We start from the raw sequence: 19220 nt of genomic DNA, 5'->3' as shown, positions 1-19220 counted from the left end.
AATATAACATAACAACATAGTAGCTCAGCCATAACTTTAACGCGGCGCCATCAAAGCGGGCTCTCGGCCCGCTGAACGAGGGAACCGGTGGTCGTGTCGCTGGCGGCCACCGGTCCGGCGTCCTTGGGACGGTGGGATGGATGTAATGTGCTCTGCGTCAACCCTGTCCCGCCGTTTCAATAGCCCCGACTGGGCTCCGGCCCGGTCCGAGGTAGGGCGCCGGTTGTGAGCGGCAGGAGTTTTTAGTGAGGTTCAACTCCCACATACCCCACCTGCCGCGCGGGTGGGGATCCGGCGATTTTCTCCTGTGGAAAAAAAAAAAAAAAAAGCTCAGCCATAACTTAAGGCAATGTTAGCGTGCACCATAGAAATGATTTTCAAATTTACAATTCGCGAGAGTTTCGATGTCGATATAATACCATTGGTAGGTACGTATCGTGTTCGTAAATTTACAAATTAATCGGTAAATTACTGTTGTAATTTAATAGTGAACTTATACTTTCAAAATTAACAACGATTTTCAAGAAATTTGTTCACAATATTTATCTAATAATTATTGTTATCTAAAACAAACTGTCGACACCACTATTTTGTCATCAATGGCTGACTTTACGTATCCCTTAACCATTAATCACAGTACTTGGGCCGCGTTTGTTCTAAGATTGTGACTCGAAACAGCAGAAAGCCGGTAATTATTATTCTGCGAAGCAACAAACTCATCAATCAAAGTACTCGGAACGCCGCCTACGAGGTTCCCGGCAATCTTAACCTTTGGCTATTACGATACTTATAGATAACTATAAGATCAGTCTAGAGGCTGATATTATTTGATATTTTTTTCTTTCCTACACAACATTTTCATATGTTTTTAACAATAACAGGGATTACATTTTAGTATTGTCAGTGCGTGTGCTTGAACTTGTATCACCACTTTTTTTTCCTACCTATGCTGATAGCCTCGAGAGTCTATTTCAGCTTCTCCTTGACGTGTAGGTGAACTCACGGGGCTCAAACTGGGAGTGTTGCTAACACTGGCCCTAGCAAGAGCAGTGCTTCGCAGAATCTACCATCGGATCGGAAACGCGACCCACTGAGAAGATCCGGCGAGAAACTCAGTGAGTGGCCCACCATTGATTAGTACAATTTCACTTTTACCATCTCATATTTAACCGGCAGACTTAGTCCTACTTTAAAAAATATGTGTGGTGTCGTGGGACACCAGATAGGAACGAAGTTCCTTATTATAAAAATATTAATTGTAAGTTCTATTCGAAGTATAAAGAAAATAATTATTCGGGTATACATTTTTTATTATGATTTTTTTATTGATAAAAATAAAATAAAAACTACTTTACAATGTTATCAACTTTATTTTATTCACAATGATTTATAAAAAATATATAATAATAATATACAAAGAAACAACTATTTATATGAATAGCAAGCAGCTACCAAATTATTCTAATTAAATACGTACTATCAAATCTTCATGAACGACTTTCACGGCGAAGGAATAAGATCGTGTAATAAACCCACAAAAAATTTAATTTGAGTAACTACCGGTGGTAAGGCGTCTTAAGAGCACGCGGGTAGGTACCACCACACTGTCTATTTCTGTCGTGAAGCAGTAATGCGTTTCCGCTTGTAAGGTGTGGCAGCCGTTGTACTGTAAAAACTGAGACTTAGAACTTATGTCTGACTGTGGTTGATGACATGTATGTTATTGATGTCTATGGGATTCAGTCAGGTCATAGACTAACACGTACAATTTTTTTTATATACCATTAATATTTCACCATATCATCCAGCTTAGTTATATTAGTACGATTTAATGAGATCAAATTAACGTGATTGATCATGTCTCTTAGCAATACGAGATCCATTATCTATCGTCTATCACAGACACATTGTATATAGCACGTGCTACATAACAGAGAAGCAGTTCATTAATCATAGATATTATTGTATTATTTTAAATTAAGAAAACAACTAATGCTATAAATGAATTTAGGTTCAATAAACTACATCTTCGAACTAACGATCGTTGGCTGAAAACGTAAAACAATTGCTGAATTTTGCAATTTAGTTCTGAGAATACGACCTTTTAGCAGATATTTAATGGACTGGGACCATTAATTTATATTGAAAAGGTCAATTTTAAAACATTTCTCTGAAGTATCGTGTTTACAAAATTGAACTTTTGTGTTGAACTTTAAAAACTCTAAGCTCGTCGTGGCCTAAAGGATAAGCCGTCCGGTGCATTCGTGTTGAGCGATGCATCAGTGCTCGAATCCCAGGCGTGTAACAATTTTTCTAATGATATACGTACTAAACAAATGTTCTCGATTGACTTCCACGGTGAAGGAATAACATCGTGTAATAAAAATGAAACCCGAAAAACAAAAAATTGCGTAATTACTGGTGGTAGGACGTCTTGTACTTGTACACCTTGCTTATTTCTGCCGTGAAGCAGCAATGCGTTTCGGTTTGAAGGGCGGGACAGTCGTTGTAACTATACCTACATGAGGCCTTAGAACTTATATCTCAAGGTGGGTGGCGCATTTATGTTGTAGATGTCTATGGGTTCCAGTGACCACTTAACACCAGGTGGGCTGTGAGCCCGTCCACCCAACTAAGCAATAAAAAAAAGAGTAGATACCCTGCGCGTCTTCTAGTTTACTGCCATGGCAACTTCGATACATATTGTAGAAGAATCATTTAATCATCGTGTATCACGATCCTGCCCATAAATGCCGTGAAAGGACACGTAACTGGAATAACCCCTAAGGTAGCGAATAGGTAGGGGAAAAGTATTATGGGCTTTCGTTTGTGTATTAGGATAACTTTTTTTTATTTATTGCCCTTGTAGGCAGACGAGCATACGGCCCACCTGATGGTGAGTGGTTACCGTCGCCCATGGACGTCAGCAATGCCAGGGGCAGAGCCAAGCCGCTGCCTACAAACTAACTGTCTCAGCCCACTCACTTTCTCGCCAGATCTTCTCAGTAGGTCGCGATTCGGATCCGATGGTAGATTCTGCGAAGCACTGCTCTTGCTAGGGCTCGTGTTAGCAAATTCTATCAAGTTGAACCAGTGAGCTCACCTACCCCACCGGGCGTAGCTGAAATAACCTTTTCGTAGGTGGTATTCACGACAGTAAAAACCTAATCTAAAACGTAAATGCTCTACCTATTTAAGGTCAAAATCAACATTAAGTGATCACAGCTTAATGATTTCATTTTAATAAACTCAATTACTCACTAAATCGCACTACTCACTAAATTATACTTACTAATTAATTAAGTATTCACTATGAGTACTGACATAATTATAGTTTCCCTTGCGGTAAACAAATATTACTTCAAACCTGTCCTTAAGAATGAAATTAACATATCACTTTGAAGACATTTAGGAAAGGAATGTTTCTAATAGATGTGCTAAAAAATATAAGTAGAATCCATATTATTAAATTTTACAATATTAAAAAAAAATCTATTATTTTGAGGTCGCACGATTAAGTAATTATCCTAAGTATTTTTGCGCCGTAGGTTCGATTTGAAGCATAAGACAGAATTCCAACAATTGGAACTATTGGCAACATACTGTCTGCGAAATTGGCTTTACATTTTCCTAAGATGGCGGCATTACAGTTCTAATGTACCTAACTCATCTGACCATGAATAGCAATAAAATAAAGTTACAAACGTTGTTATCAAGTAGAATTATTTCAGCTTATCTCAGCCTAAATGGAAACTGCTTAACAACATTAAAACTAATAAAACAGTTATGTTCCCCTGAATGTCGGCCCAAACATTAAATGTTTTATAACTACCATAAACTAATGACCTATTATGTTAGTTACATCTTTGTAGACAATTTTATACGATGGACGGACCATAACGTATGTTGTCAATCAATTGTTTTTTTTTGTTTAGCGGATCTAACCAGATATTTTTTACTCGTGCTAGGACTTCTTGTGAGTCCGCACGGGTAGGTACCACCAACCTGCTTTCTCCTGCCGTGAAGTAGTAATGCGTTTCAGTTCGAAGTGTGGGGTTGCCGTTGTACTATAAAAACTGAGACCTTAGAACTCATATCTCTAGTTAGGTGGCAGCATTTACATTATAGATGTCTATGGGCTCCAGTAACCACTTAACACCAGGTGGGCTGTGAGCTCGTTCATCCATCTAAGCCATAAAAAATCTATAGATGTTTATGTTATCATCACAGTAAAAGAAACGACGCCATTCGCGAGGCAGATCACGGTAACATATTACTATGTACTTCATAATCGTTTAGAGTTACACACATAAATAAGAATTATGGGCATTTGCTAGAATATTTTGAGGCATTCCAATAATAAGTATTTGTGTCGTAAAAAGGGTTGTTGACAAGCATTTATTGTTAGCATAAAAACGTTAAAACGGCGATGCTAGGTAAACTAATTCTTTTTTTTTAAAAACAAATACTCCTTCGAGATAAAATCATTTTAACATAATATGTGCTTAGTCTTTTCAATGGCAATATGTGAGTAATTAATTTGATCCCGAATCTCGGTCTTCCAGTCCAATTGGTTCATGCAAGAATAAAACACTGAAAAATATTGTATTTATGCGTGCTATTTTTTATTAATTTTGATATTTCCGTGTGTTTTGAAGAATTCATAATTAGGTATGTGTCCGCTCAATACTATACGGTACATCCGCTCATGTGTTTAGCAATAAAAAATTACATAAATATGTACAAAGAAAAAGATTACTTTCTGTACAAAATAATTTATTTGAGAAAAGGTTAAAATATTTATAAAATTGAGCAATAGCATAAAACGCACTCAGATAAAAAATATTAAATGATAAATACGCAACAAAACCTTTAAAAATTAAATGTCCAACAATAGTTTAATGAAACTACTCTATGTACTATAAGTATTTCTAAAAAGATTAAGCTATAAGAATTAATCTAAAACTACTTTAATAATACTCTTGGGAACGAATTAATGAATGGAATGATAAGTGTCGTAGTTTGTTTCGTCGACAACGGAATGCCTAAATTAGGGAGCTAAACAAAAATATCAAGAGATTATGTTATACTTTTTGTTTGTTATTTTCGCTCCTTGACGAGCTTTTTTATTACTTATATGGGTGGACGTGCTAACAGCCCACCTGGTGTTAAGTGGTTACTAGATCCTATAGACATCTACAACGTAAATGCGCCACCCCCCTTGAGATACAAGTTCTAAGGTCTACAAGTATAGTTACAACGGCTGCCCCACCCTTCAAACCGAAACGCATTACTGCTTCACGGCAGAAAGAGGCGGGGTGGTGGTACCTACTCAGCGGACTCGCAAGTGGTCCTACCACCAGTAATTACGCAAACTATAATTTTGCGGGTTTGATTTTTATTACACGATGTTTTTCCTACAACGTGGAAGTCAATTATGAACATTTATTGAGTATGTATTTCATTAGAAAAATTGATACCCACCTGGAATTGAAACACCGGTGCATCGCTCCAACACGAATGCACCGGACGTCTTCTCCTTTAAGTCACGACGACTTCATTGACGTGGTTTTGAATATTAAATGTTTTAAATAGAAATAATTTTTGGCCTTTATGCATCTTACTAATAATATCTTACTCAATACTTATAGAGATGTTCGAAACAATTTACAAAATATTATTATTTTAAAACCGTCAAATTACGCACCACATCACATTATTTACAATATTTTCGAATGCAAATTTAAATTATCTTTGTTCGGAAATATTGTGGATTGTACTGTATCAAGAAAACAGCAAAATAATCAGTGTCCCAAAAGTAAATTGTTCCAGGAAAAACTGCTGATTTCTACTTGATGCGAAAGGAGGCTCAGCTTGGTGCAGCTCATAGGAGTCCATTGATTTATTTAAAATAAACACAACCATAGCAATTATGCTATGGTTGTGCTTTGATTAATACGAGTTAAGAATTATCTTAACTCGTATTAATCAAAGTAACGGACAATAAAAGAACGGTATTTATGCAGAGCAGTGGAAAAACATACGCCGAAAATTATCGGATAAGGTATCTGAAATATGTACCTAATCGTCCAGAAAACTGGAAAATTAACCAACAGAATGGAAAAAAAAATTTAATTCGCTTTTACAAAAAAAGGGTTGACGAAAAATTGTGGCAATTACAGGGCCATTGCAATCATTTCCCATTTAAGTATCTGTATATAAATATCCTCATCCCCTTTTTTGATTATCGGATTTGTTTATTGGTTTTTGGTTTGCTTATTAGATATAAAATAATTAATAATTAGGAATTTAATTGTTTTTATGATCGAACAATCACCAATAGTCGTCGAACAAACGATAATTGATCAAAATTAATTAATCTAAGCGATAAAAATAAAGATATCTAGTAAAGAGAGCCAACTCAAGGGTTTTATTTAATTAATTATATTATTATTTGTTTAATTAATTATAAATGAATAAAAGACGAACAAACCATTTTTACATTCGAACATTAACGAACAAACGACGAACAAATAATTAAAAATAAAAAAGATCCGAAAATAAAAAAGGGGGCCAAACTCAGTGAGCCAAAATACAGTGGGGAAATTAAAATAAACCGAATAAAAATACTCAAGACTTGGTCTAAAAATCTAGATACCAGGCCATAAACTCCAAAAAAACTGACGGAACCGATGAACCGACGGGCAGCGTGACCAGATTTAGTAGATTTCTACTTTTTTGGTAGATTTTGAGGTACTGGCAGCAGAATTTAGTATGTAAAAATTATTTGGTACATTTTAGTAGAATTCACGCTTTTCACTACTCTAATACATTTTTGACGTATCGGATAAATTGGGAGTATTCCCCCTTTCATCGAGTGGATTGAAGCTATTTAATTTTCATTCTTTTCATTACCATTTGTGCCGTGAGCAGAGTGTGATAGACTAGTGGGAATTCCTTTACTGATAATTTTTATAAGCCACTTTAAAATGTTACATAAATATACACGAGGATATCGCGATGTCCCATTCATGACGATATTATTATTCTTGTAGTTGTAACATGCAAATTGTTGACAATGAATATATGGAATTAAATTAAATGTTTCCATGTCTAATTTATTGTCAACTTCTAGTTTGACATCTGAAATTTATAAGGTGGATAAATTTCGGAGTGAAGGCAGCCAAATCTTTGATGCGAATAGCAAATCAAATATGGCAATTTGTACCGATTTGTGAAGCAAATGACGATACTACCTTTGTCAAACGCTAAAGTGGAAAGAATAATTTTCAATATGAATAGGATCAAGATCGAAATCTATTTAATAATAAGAACGTTGCTGTAATAATGCATGGAAAAGAGGGTCTACGACAGTTGGAAGGTGGAAGTTGTAGATTTGATTCTGACAGAAGTATTATCAAGTGAATGGACTCAAACCAACTTTATCAAAATGCTACCCAACATAAAAACGAAGAATTTTAACTCGAAGTTTCATTTTTATTTTTTAATTATATTTTTATTTAGACTTAAAAAAAACCATCGTTTTCTATAATTAATGGTGGTTTTTTTCGTTATTTTTATTATTTTATCATTTAATCAACGAAACATTCATGTTTTTACGTTTTAACACGACAGCAAAAAAAAATAATAGAATTTTAGTATTTTCTTGTTCTCTTTTGGTAGAATTCAGTAGCTTTTAATCACCACAAGCAGTAGATTTGTCAAATGAAATCTGGTCACACTGCCGACGGGTCATAACTAATCTGTGCGACAGGTAGGGTCAATTTGTTGTTGCGTTATTTTATTAGTTTTGCAGTAATTTTATGATTATTGAATAGGGAAAGTGTTGATAAACAAAAGTTGATCTCAAGATGTGGGACCCTACTCACGTTCAAGTGACCGTACAAAAAGCTCGTGGACTACTAATCAAAGGGAAAAACGGTACAAATAACTGTTTTGTTACCATTGCCCTCGGTAAAGAAAAATTCCAAACTTCCGTTAAACATAAAGCCACACAGAATGTGGAATGGTTAGAAGAATGCGAACTACCAATACCTACTCAAGGAAACACCGCTGAAGTTGTACTTAAAGTTTATGACGAAGATTTTGTTAAAGATCATTTATTGGGTCAAGTATCGATTCCGTTAAAAGACCTCGATGTATACGAGCGGCCAAGAAACCGCTGGTACAAGCTGCAGGGTAAATCAGGCAAAGAAAATGACAAGGACAGAGGTGAAATAGAAGTCAAAATAGCCTTCACAGTGAAGGAAGGCAGCCTCACGGATCTCAGCAAGAAAGACAAGCACCGATCCTCCTTATCCAGCCTGGCACAAAATGTTGGTGGAAGCCTCATGAGCATTGGCAGTATTGAAAAACGTAAAAGTTTAAAAAAATTTGCCAAAAATATTAGCTCTAAAATGAATTTAAACAATAAAAAAGATAAGAAAAATGACTCATCATCGATAAGTGGCAGTGTTGGAAATCTAAAAGGTGCTACCTTACCTTCTCCAATCCACTCAACACCTAAAAGATTATCAGGAGAAGCTGACCCTGGTGTCATAAGTGAAGATGATGATGAATTCGCTTTTGATGATTTGTCACACAAAAGTTCAGGCAGTTCACTTAATGTCCAAGCAAGCTATGCACCCAGAAGTTTCAAATATACACCATCACCTGTAAATGCATCTTTAGAAAATTTAGGTGGAGGAGAATTTTTAAGAAGATCTACAAGTAGCACCTTAGCTGTTCCAGAAAAAAGTATTCCACAAAAACCTGTTCGATTGAGCTTGGACACATTCACTCCACCACAATTACCTACTCCAGTTATGGATTCAAATGATGAATGGTCTCAAAAGTTGCTTCCGAGAAAATCTATGAGTCAATTGGCTATAGATAGAGAGAAATCTTCAAGCCTTGAAAGAAACAAGAAATTAGACAGTCCAAGTTCCTTAAAAGAAAAGCCTAGTCCTAAATTCTTTAAGAAGTTTGTTGGTAGCAGTAAACCAAAAAAATTACTTGAAGAAAGGATTATAGTTGGTGAAGAAAATATTGTTGAGGAAGACTATGTAAATCCTCTGTATCATAACATTCCCAAAACAGTATTGCAACAGTTTGAAGGAAAGACACGAGAAGATTTAATTGTCATGATTTACAATTTGCAAAAAGATGCAGAATTGGAGAAAAAGAAAACGAAAGACTTGGAAAACTATTTGGATGAACTACTCTTAAGAGTAATGGAAACAACACCCCGCATACTCCAGAATCCCTATGTAAGAAACAACAGCATGTATATTCGTAACAAATAACCAAGCAATTCGGTAAAAAAAATATAATGAAACCATTCTTTATCTATTGCATGATTGCATATGATTAATGTGGCATGCCTTAGTCTTTGCAATACCTGTGTAATACTAATAATTATAGTTGGAAACCTGTATTAATTATTTAACCAATAAAATGTTACTTGTATTAGATTTAAGAACATAGTAACATTATTCAAAATGCTACTAACAACAATAAGAAGCAAGCAAATCATTTGGTCAAAAACAGTTAATGCTTATTAGAAAGTTGCAATTCAAATTTGTGGCTGCATATTGTTATACTCATCTTTTATGTTAAACTTTCACTCATTTCACCAACGTTTAACAATCAAATTTGTATAATAAAGATATGAAGTAGTGCCTTATACATATCGCAATTACACTGTGATATTTCTAAATAGAGGTCCAACTCAAATTAAATTTCCCTTATATATTTAATCCTAACAGGAATATACTTAGTAAATTATTTTTAATCACTAAGCAGATATTTTACTTTGTAATATTTTCTTTTCAGAAATTAAGGTGTGAAATACGTAAATAAGTATGATCTGATAAGAAAATCTGGATTATTATTTGACACATTATCAGATTGTATTTGAGAAATCACCTACACTATGTATTATCATAGCAACATATCAAAATGTATCAAATGTTAATAATAAAAGCACTGCCTGATATTTATCAATAACGGTAGTTGTTCAAAACTTTAATTGAATGAAGTGCCAAAATTATAGTTTTATATCAAACTAGTTTTCCAATCCTCATGACTAATTTGTCACCTATCAGGTGGTTTTTGTTAATTTTTACAAAGTTTATGTCTGTTCTATCTAGAGATTATAATGGTTATGATAATATTTCTTAAATATTTTATATTTTAAAAATAACAACAAGCATATCATATTTTTTTGCTTTGTTTAATGACTCGTTTGTAAACTAAGTACCTATCTAAAGAACTGATTCATAAAACAATAATTTATTAATGCAGTTCTAAGTCTTCAGTCACTTCAAGATGTTACAAATTCAATTTTGAACATAATATTATGTTTTATAAATAATATTAACATCTTGATCTATTATACATAAAATATAGATTGTTTTGGTTGTTTTTTTGTAATGTATGATAGTATATTCTTACTACAATACATAAAATCATTATGTTAATAGTGCATGTTTTTTTTGTCTTTGATTAATTACCATCACATAAACTGATTCCTGAATTTATCATAAGATAAAAAGTATGTAATAGATGTTTAATAGTTAGTAAAATGTAAAAGAAGTGCAAAATTTAGATTAGATTTATAAATGTGCAATATAAACATCTAAAAGGTCAAGTGAGACATGGTAATAGTCTAGGAGTTGTGCAAAAAATGTTAGGTAATAATCTACTGAGGTTGTCTGAAATGGAGTGATCTGAAATACTTTAAATGGTGTCATATACAATGTGTCAGCATGTTTTTGTTCAAAAAACACAGAACAAAATTATAATATAGGTTGTATGAAAGTTATTACATAGTTTAAAGAATTATTCATTATTTTCTATGTTGTGGCTACATTATCGAAATTCTAAGAATATTTAGTTTTATCATGAATAATGCTGTGTTGTTCATGGCCCAAAACTTAGGTTTAAATATCAATCCTATAATTTGATTGTATTTTTATAACCATTAATATATTTCATCACTCAAACCTTTATATTTAAATGATATTTTTGTAAATTTTTCAAATGAGTATGCGGTCGATTATGACAGAAACTATTTTGCATCAGTGCCTACAATTGTACAAAAATTTAACTTGGTTCAATAAACGACAGGCGATAGCGTAAAACATAAATGAACGCCTTTTTTAAATTCTACAAATATGTAATAAATACAATGCTGACATTGTATAAACTATCCAGATAGCTTAACGACGACATTTAGATTTCAGCTTAATGTCACTTTGTGGGTAGAGTATCTTGAGAGGGCCAGGAACTCGTCTGTGAAATAATAATTAAAATATAGACAATGCGGTTTTGTTGAATGCTACTTAATATTAACTAGAAAGTTTCACTCTCACAATGGAAGCCCTAATCTAACACGAATGTTAACACGAAATTTATCTGTAGCCACAGCATTAGCAATAATTAGTTACGTTAGAAATTAGTAACCAGAATTGAGGATTATTTATTTGATTTTTATTTCCTAATAAACTGCTTACTCTTAATTTTATTTATTCAGTTTAAATGATAAGAGAAAAGTATGTTTTCAAATTTGTTAGGATTTCTGTATGCTAACCCATAAAGATTTTTCAATACATTTTTGTTTTATTATAACCTTTTTGTATATTTATTTGAATTTTGAATTAATGTGTAACACGCCTAGAGCATTCGTATCTAATAATACGAATGTCCTAATGGTGATGTGTGGTGTATGAGTAACTGCAAAGATAGTAGCGGTCATAACTTAAACGACTCCCCTGCATTATCGCCCAAGCATCCGATCCCGCCCAAGACAACCCGGAAGAAGTAAAGGAGTTACCGCAGTCAACATTGCAACCACAGGCCGACCTCACGCCAACGACGTCTAGCTAGTCTACGAATAGCTAGGTACTTTTTTAAGTAAATACTTTATTAAATGTCTTTTTATATAGCTTAGATGGTTGAACGAGCTCACGGCCCATCTGATGTTAAGCGGTAACCGGAGCCCAGACATCTACAACGTAACTGCCGCCACCCACCTCGAAATATGAGTCGTAAGGTCTCAATTTTAACAGTACAACAGCTGTCCTTCAAATCGAAATGCATAACTGCTTACGGCAGAAATAGGTGGGGTAGTGGTACCTACCCCACCTATTTGGTACCGTATGGGTAATTGTAACCAGCCTGCCTGTTTCGGTCCTTATACAGTCATACTTTCTGGGTTGAAGAGTGGAACAAACATTCTCTTACACAATGCAATTAAGACTGACTCATGTCTTGTTATGAGTGATGGACGGAATTCGTTTTAATGATGTGTATATACTACAGTAATTACTTATACCGGTTGAACTGCGAGCTTCTCTGTCCGTCTACAGCAGTGATTCCCAAAGTGGTCTATATCGACCCCTAGGGGTCTATGACAAACTGCAAGGGGTCTACGTCAGCGAATAAAAATTTGGGGGTCCACGATATTGGATCTCAACACATACACTGATAGTACCTATTTACTTTTTTTTTTATTGCCTTTGTAGGCTGACAGGCATACGGCCCACCTGATGGTGAGTGGTTACCGTCGCCCATGGACTTCAGCAATGCCAGGGGCAGAGCCAATCCGCTGCCTACCGACATCATACTATCTTATAATATCAAGACATCATTAGCCGAGGAGGTTTAAGATTAACCCTTACAAAATTGACGCCAAATGTTGATAATTTATTATTAAAGCATCAGGTTCATCCTTCTCACTAAAAATATTGACTTATTGCTTATGTTATTTTATTTATTGTTTATTTTATGTTACGTATATTTTACATACCAGATACAAAATTTTATTTTGAGTAGTTTTAATTTAAATTCAATTAATAAATGTATAAATTAACATGTGTTTTTACTTTAAGTTTTTAACACTAAACTTTACTACGGTTAGAAATTTACAGGAAATCAATATCAGGTAAGTAGGGGGTCTACCCAACACAGAAAAACATGGCAAGGGGTCTACGACACAAAATAGTTTGGGGAACTCTGGTCTAGAGTAACAGAATAAACTTTAATAGATGCTTACAGTTCACTTACAGAAAACTTAAAATCTGTGTGCAACCTCGTAACAATTTACTGAATAATAGCTTTTTATTATTTCAATAAAAAGTGATAATTGGAACTCCAATTGTTTCTTTAATCCTTGGTTTTATTTTATATTTCCTCTTCCTTCCGAACAAAAAGTCATTTGGTTTATAAAAACATTTATTGCTTCGTAAGATGTAATGTAATGTAATATTATTTTATTTGTGTCGACGGCTTTTCACTGCTGCTGGTTGAGGGGCAACTACCGCATACTTTTTTTGCGATAACTTATTCATGTAGTAAATGGTTATCACGCAAAAAATGAGGCTAAAACAACAAAATACTATTATTGTAAAGTTCTATACATATATACATAGATAGTTTTACATACATAACACTAGTTGAATCTGGTCACGTGTCTTTGTCCTCGTAGAGGTATCAACTACTGTGTTTAAATTTAATAGGATAAACAACGTGCGTTTGAATAACTCATGAACTAACATGCAAAATCGGAAATATTATTTTTATGGTTTAAACAATAAACAGGTAATAAACAAAAATGAATAATCCTATCATGTTAATAAAAATAAATAAATGTAACATACACATTAAATACAAAAACAAGTAAAACTTTAACGAAGTCATAAATTCCAACCGCAAATAGACTTGTCGCAAAACAGTCAAGTGCGATAGGTCAGACTGGGACAGCTGGTACATAATTTACTGTGCCTTCATGTAGGGCATGGTGTAGCAGATCTATAGAATCCGAAGATCACAAATGACTTGGGCTACGAGTTTGTTGGCCCATTTAGAGCCATCAAAAAATTATAGATTAATGTGGATTATTAGTAAGCCCAAACTAATAGGTACTAGAAGCTTTAAGGCAAAAGCAGTCATGTGTTCTAATTTAAAGTTGGACAATTGATAATACAAAACATTTGAGACTTCAACCCGACTTGTCACAAAATGGCTGAATGAAACTACGCGAGGAATAAATGCGAGAACTGGTATGATAAAGAGGCCCGGAATGAAAGCGTGACCTACTTTTTAATAAAAACATAATACATTTTGTTTAGTTAACATATCGAGGGGTGAAAGGCTAGTTGGCTTAAGCGACATTTCGCTTAATATGTGACATTTATCTTTGTAATTAAAGGTGCATTTTATTTGGTATTAACATCAACAGTTCGATGTTTTTAATTGAACTTTCATTAAGTTTACTCCATTCAAATAGAAGTTTTTTTTTAATTTTATTTTTCAAATTTTAAACTCTAAATGGCTCTCCTGTAATGTTGCAAAAATGTCGCTCGCTTAACCCAAGCCAGCCTTTCACCCCTCGATATTAATATATTTACCATGTGGTGAAACAGATCCTGTGGACCATGCCAGCAGCAATCAATGATATTCCCATCGATAGTACTACTTCTGGTAATTTCAATTGGAATGCTTTACCAAACAGAATTGTCTCGAGGTTACCAACAGCCTATATTATGAATGAAAGCTAAGAAAATCATTACACATTAGTTTTTGTAGTTTTATTTTTAATAGTAAGCAAATGAGCCCACAGTCCACCTGGTGGTCACTGTAGCTTATGGAGACCAAAAATTCGGGGAAAATTTTCTCCTGCCCGCTGCATAATGAGCTTAGTAAATGTCATAGAACTGTACTGTTTCCTATTGATCTTTTTATTATTAGAAATTCCACTTGACACATTATATTTTGCTTCTCATAATAATAATTTTTGAGGTACCTCAATCTCGTACTGAACGGTCGTTGAGCTTCCGCGCTCACTTTGAAAGATTAGGTCCCCGACTGATGGCGGCCGCCGGCTCGCTGAGTCGGCTGTTGCCGAACATCGGGGACCCCGACATGGTGGTGCGCCGCCTCTACACGGGGGCGGTGCGGTCGATGGCACTGTACGAGGCTCCCGTGTGGTGGCACGCCCTGACCCGGGCCAATGTTGCGGCGTTGCGACGTCCGCAGCGCGCGATTGCGGTCAGGGCGGTTCGCGGATACCGCACCGTCTCGTTAGAGGCAGGCGTGCTCGCTGGGACGCCTCCCTGGGACCTGTAGGCGGAGGCGTCTGCTACAGATTACGCGTGGCGATGCGATCTCCGCTCCAGGGGGGAGCCGCGTCCCGGTGCGGCGGAAGTTCGGGCGCGGAAGCTCCAATCTCGTGCTTGAGGCGTGGTCTCGCCGCCTGGCGGACCCCGCCTATGGGCGACGGACCGTCGAGGCGATCCGTCCGATCGTCTCGGACTGGATGAATCGCGACCGAGGACGGTTCACCTTCCGGGCGACGCAGGTGCTCACGGGACACGACTGTTTCGGCCGCTACCTGCTCCTCATCGCCTGGAGGGAGCTGACGCTGTAGTCCCACCACTGCAGTGGCTGCAACGAGGACACGGCGGAGCACACGCTCGCATACTGCTAGCTTTGCAGAGCAGCGCCGCATCCTCGTTGCAAAAATAGGACCGGACTTGTCGCTTGCGACCGTCGTTGCTACGATGCGTGGCAGCGACGAGTCCTGGTAGGCTATGCTCGATAGTGAACTCGCAAAAGGAGGCGGTGGAACGAGAAAGGGAGAACTCTTCTTTCCTCTTAGCACCGTGCCGCAGCTCCCGATACGGGGTCGGAGAAGGGCATTTGTGCAGCTCCGGCCACTGTGAGGAGGCAGTCTCCTCCCGGTGACGTTCACGGGGCAGCTTGAGGGGGTTAAGGCTGCGCCACACGCTACCGTCACTCTAGCGCGCAGGCACCAGGTCCCAGGAGGACGGGACGACGCGTCGGCGGCTGCGGTCTGCGACGCGGTTCGCATTATCGTCGTGGCCGAACATACTGTGGAAGAGCAACCTGGTCGGCAGAGTATCGCCTTAACGACCCATCGGTCAGGTGTTTTCGGGGGGCGCCGCGTGTCTGGTTATAGTGTTGATCGCGGAAACCCCCCTACTCTGACCCCGGAAGGAGATTGGACGTCGGGTGTAAGAGTGCAGGAGAGTCGATTAGTGCGGTAGGGCCCTAAAATTCTTTGGGCCTGCGGTCTGCTCCCAACACTTGCAGATCGTCAAGTACCACATAGGAGGACGGACGGACCTCATAGGAGGCAGAACGGACCGCAGCCCGAAAAAGAAGTTTAAATTTATAAGCACAGTAATACAAATTTAGACAAGACTAGATACAAGGTCTTTTAAAAAAGTATAAAAGCACAGTTCACATTGATTGCAACCCATCAACAATGTAAAGTTCTGCACCTCTGAATTATCAGCTATACTATAATGGTACAACACAAATAATTGCTGACGTTATCGGCATACACAAGCCGGGCAAACCGAAAAACGAAACCGCGAGTTACCGCCCCATCAGTCTCCTCCCGGCGATAGGCAAACTATACGACCGGCTCCTTCTTAAACGCTTCTGGGACTTCGTTACCGCGAATAAAATTCTTATAGACGAGCAGTTTGGGTTCCGCGCCAGACACTCGTGCGTACAACAAGTGCACCGCCTCACGGAGCACATCCTGGTAGGACTAAATAGGCGTAAACAAATCCCGACCGGCGCCCTCTTCTTCGATGTCGCGAAAGCGTTCGACAAAGTCTGGCACAACGGTTTGATATACAAACTGTATAACATGGGAGTGCCTGACAGACTCGTGCTCATCATACGAGACTACTTGTCGAACCGTTCGTTCCGATATCGAGTAGAGGGAACGCGATCCCGCAAGGCTCCGCCCTCTCCCCGTTACTGTTGAGTTTGTATATCAATGGTATACCCCGGTGTCCGGGGACCCATCTGGCGCTCTTCGCCGATGACACGGCCATCTACTACTCGTGTAGGAAGAAGGCGTTGCTTCATCGGCGACTTCAGACCGTAGCTACCACCATGGGACAGTGGTTCCGGAAGTGACGCATCGACATTAACCCCACGAAAAGCACAGCGGTGCTCTTCAAAAAGGGTCGCCCTCCGAACACCACGTTGAGCATCCCTCTCCCGTCTAGGCGCGTCGACACGTCCGCCTCCGCCATTCGCCCAATCACGATGTACGACCAGCCCATACCGTGGGCCCCGAAGATCAAATATTTAGGCGACACCCTCGACAGAAGGATGACATTCCGCCCCCATATAAAGACGGTACACGACCGTGCCGCCTTCATACTAGGACGTCTCTCTACCCGATGATATGCAGGCGAAGTAAAATATCCCTTAGAAATAAAGTGACACTTTACAAAACTTGCATACGCCCCGTCATGACCTATGCAAGTATAGTGTTCGCTCACGCGGCCCGCACTCACTTAAAATCATTCCAAATCATTCAATCCCGTTTTTGCAGGATAGCCATCGGAGCCCCGTGGTTCGTCAGGAACGTCGACCTCCATGACCACCTGGACTTAGAGTCCATCAATAAGTATTTATGGTCGGCGTCGATGCGCCACTTCAATAAAGCGGCACGACACGAGAACCCTCCCATCGTGGCCGCCGGTAACTACATTCATGATCCTGCAGAAAGAATAGAAAGCAGTAGACGTGGCCCAAAACACGTCATTTCTAACTATACTTGAGACCTTAGAACTTATATCTCAAACGTGGGTGGCGCATTTACGTTGTGGATGTCTATGGGCTCCAGTAACCACTTAACACCAGGTGGGCTGTGAGCTCGTCCACATATCTAAGCAATAAAAAAATAAAAAAATTATTAAGTCTTCATTGAAGAACATCAAAATTTACTACCCCAGAAAAAAGTGACATATTCCTCAAACTAATCATGACAGGTCTGTGACTAAATTACACTAACAAGAAAATTCTTCTTTTCAAAGGTGTTGGGACAGATGCTTGATGTCTAACTTCTGGAACAACTAAGGATTTTTGTATTCTGAATTTGCTGCACCAACTGATCAACAACCACTAGATTAAATTTCCATCACTGTCATTCAGTTGAGAACCTAATTTATACCTCAACATATATTATACCTCAACATTGTGCTATAATAAATTAATAAAATATTAATGTGCACATGTCGGTAGATAGCAGTGTTCTGTCTGCATCTGGTGAATCACAATCATGTCATTCCATGGTATTTTTTTTAATGTAACTGAGACTTCAGTATATCAGTGTAGTATATGAGCAGCAGCATTAATAATTTGGTGTCTTTGGGCTTTGATAACACTTTAACATCAGGTGAAATTTGAACTTGTTGACATAAGCACAAAGTAACAATTTAAATGTTTGAAATGAATGGAATGACACTTTTCCCGAGAGCAAAGCAGATCCCGTGGTAATAGTGCAGCAAATGAAATAAAGAGGCAGGTTCTGAACTCACAATTCAGTCATTAGCATCTATAAAAAACAGCCGCAACAGTAAATTTGCCTACTTACTATTTAAACTTGTGAAACTATTAAGGTTCCGAGGAATAATTACTATCTTAAAGGATACAGTTACAAAGAACATGAACATTAATGAACCAAGATAGCCTCCGAATATTATAGTCATAGGAGACAGTATAAGCTGTGGTTTATACATTTGCATTCCAGAAAATATCAAAAGGGTTAATATTGACGACAGTACGAAGGACGTGGCACTGTTTACCGCTGAAAATAAAAGAAGATGTTAAACTTACAATTCCTAAGAACGTAAATTATAAGCAAACTATATTGCTGATTATTTACATACCCATTTTGCCGTATTTTATTTGGAGTAATTTGTGCCAACTTGTATTTTTACTGAGTTTAACCTAGATGACAGGCTTATTCCGGCTTATGATTTTAAGTTTAACTGTCATTGATAATGACACTTCATAGCATCTTCATTTTTTTAGTATGGCAATCGGTTCTTGTATGATCGTTTCCAGCATCCATGGTAACTATTTAACTAATACTTTCTGAATATGTAATACTTTTAATAGACATTATAATGTTAAAAATCAACTTATTCAATTAGATCACGAAAAGCTTGGTTAGGCTCTGTTAGGATTGGCTGATATTATAACTGGTTATATCCTTGATATAACCAGTTATTATATATATACATATATATATATATATATATATATATATATATATATATATATATATACTAATACTTTCTAATAATAACTATTTAACTAATACTTTCTGAATATGTAATACTTTTAATAGACATTATAATGTTAAAAATCAACTTATTCAATTA

The 19220-nt window shown here is 37.1% G+C and overlaps 2 protein-coding genes across 2 annotated transcripts; one reads left to right on the top strand and one right to left on the bottom strand.

Annotated features, from left to right (window-relative positions):
• Nucleotides 1-7716: 7716 nt before the first annotated feature.
• Nucleotides 7717-11612, top strand: LOC101743041 (rab11 family-interacting protein 2). Its single transcript, XM_038010917.2, has 2 exons — nt 7717-9269; nt 9835-11612. Exons 1-2 carry the CDS (start codon nt 7872-7874, stop codon nt 9859-9861), a joined length of 1425 nt encoding a protein of 474 aa, XP_037866845.1. The 5' UTR covers nt 7717-7871; the 3' UTR covers nt 9862-11612.
• Nucleotides 11613-13222: 1610 nt separating this feature from the next.
• On the bottom strand, nt 13223-18797 carry LOC692887 (keratinocyte-associated protein 2). Its single transcript, NM_001046731.1, is given in 4 exon segments — nt 13223-13383; nt 14412-14539; nt 18486-18640; nt 18723-18797. Coding segments are annotated over 4 exon segments (396 nt in total). The 5' UTR covers nt 18727-18797; the 3' UTR covers nt 13223-13274.
• Between the last annotated feature and the right edge of the window lie 423 nt (nt 18798-19220).

Source organism: Bombyx mori, chromosome 5 (genome assembly GCF_030269925.1).
Source record: "Bombyx mori chromosome 5, ASM3026992v2".
NCBI lineage: Eukaryota > Metazoa > Arthropoda > Insecta > Lepidoptera > Bombycidae > Bombyx > Bombyx mori.
Note: the sequence above shows the minus strand (reverse complement) of the source record. Positions and strands in the feature narration are given on the sequence as shown.

Excerpts from the sequence above, each read along its gene's own strand:
- LOC101743041 (XM_038010917.2), top strand. The coding sequence starts at position 7,872 with ATGTGGGACCCTACTCACGTTCAAGTGACCGTACAAAAAGCTCGTGGA. Across the intron at positions 9,270-9,834 it reads GCATACTCCAGAATCCCTAT|AAATTAAGGTGTGAAATACG; the intron begins GTAAGAAACAAC and ends TTTTCTTTTCAG.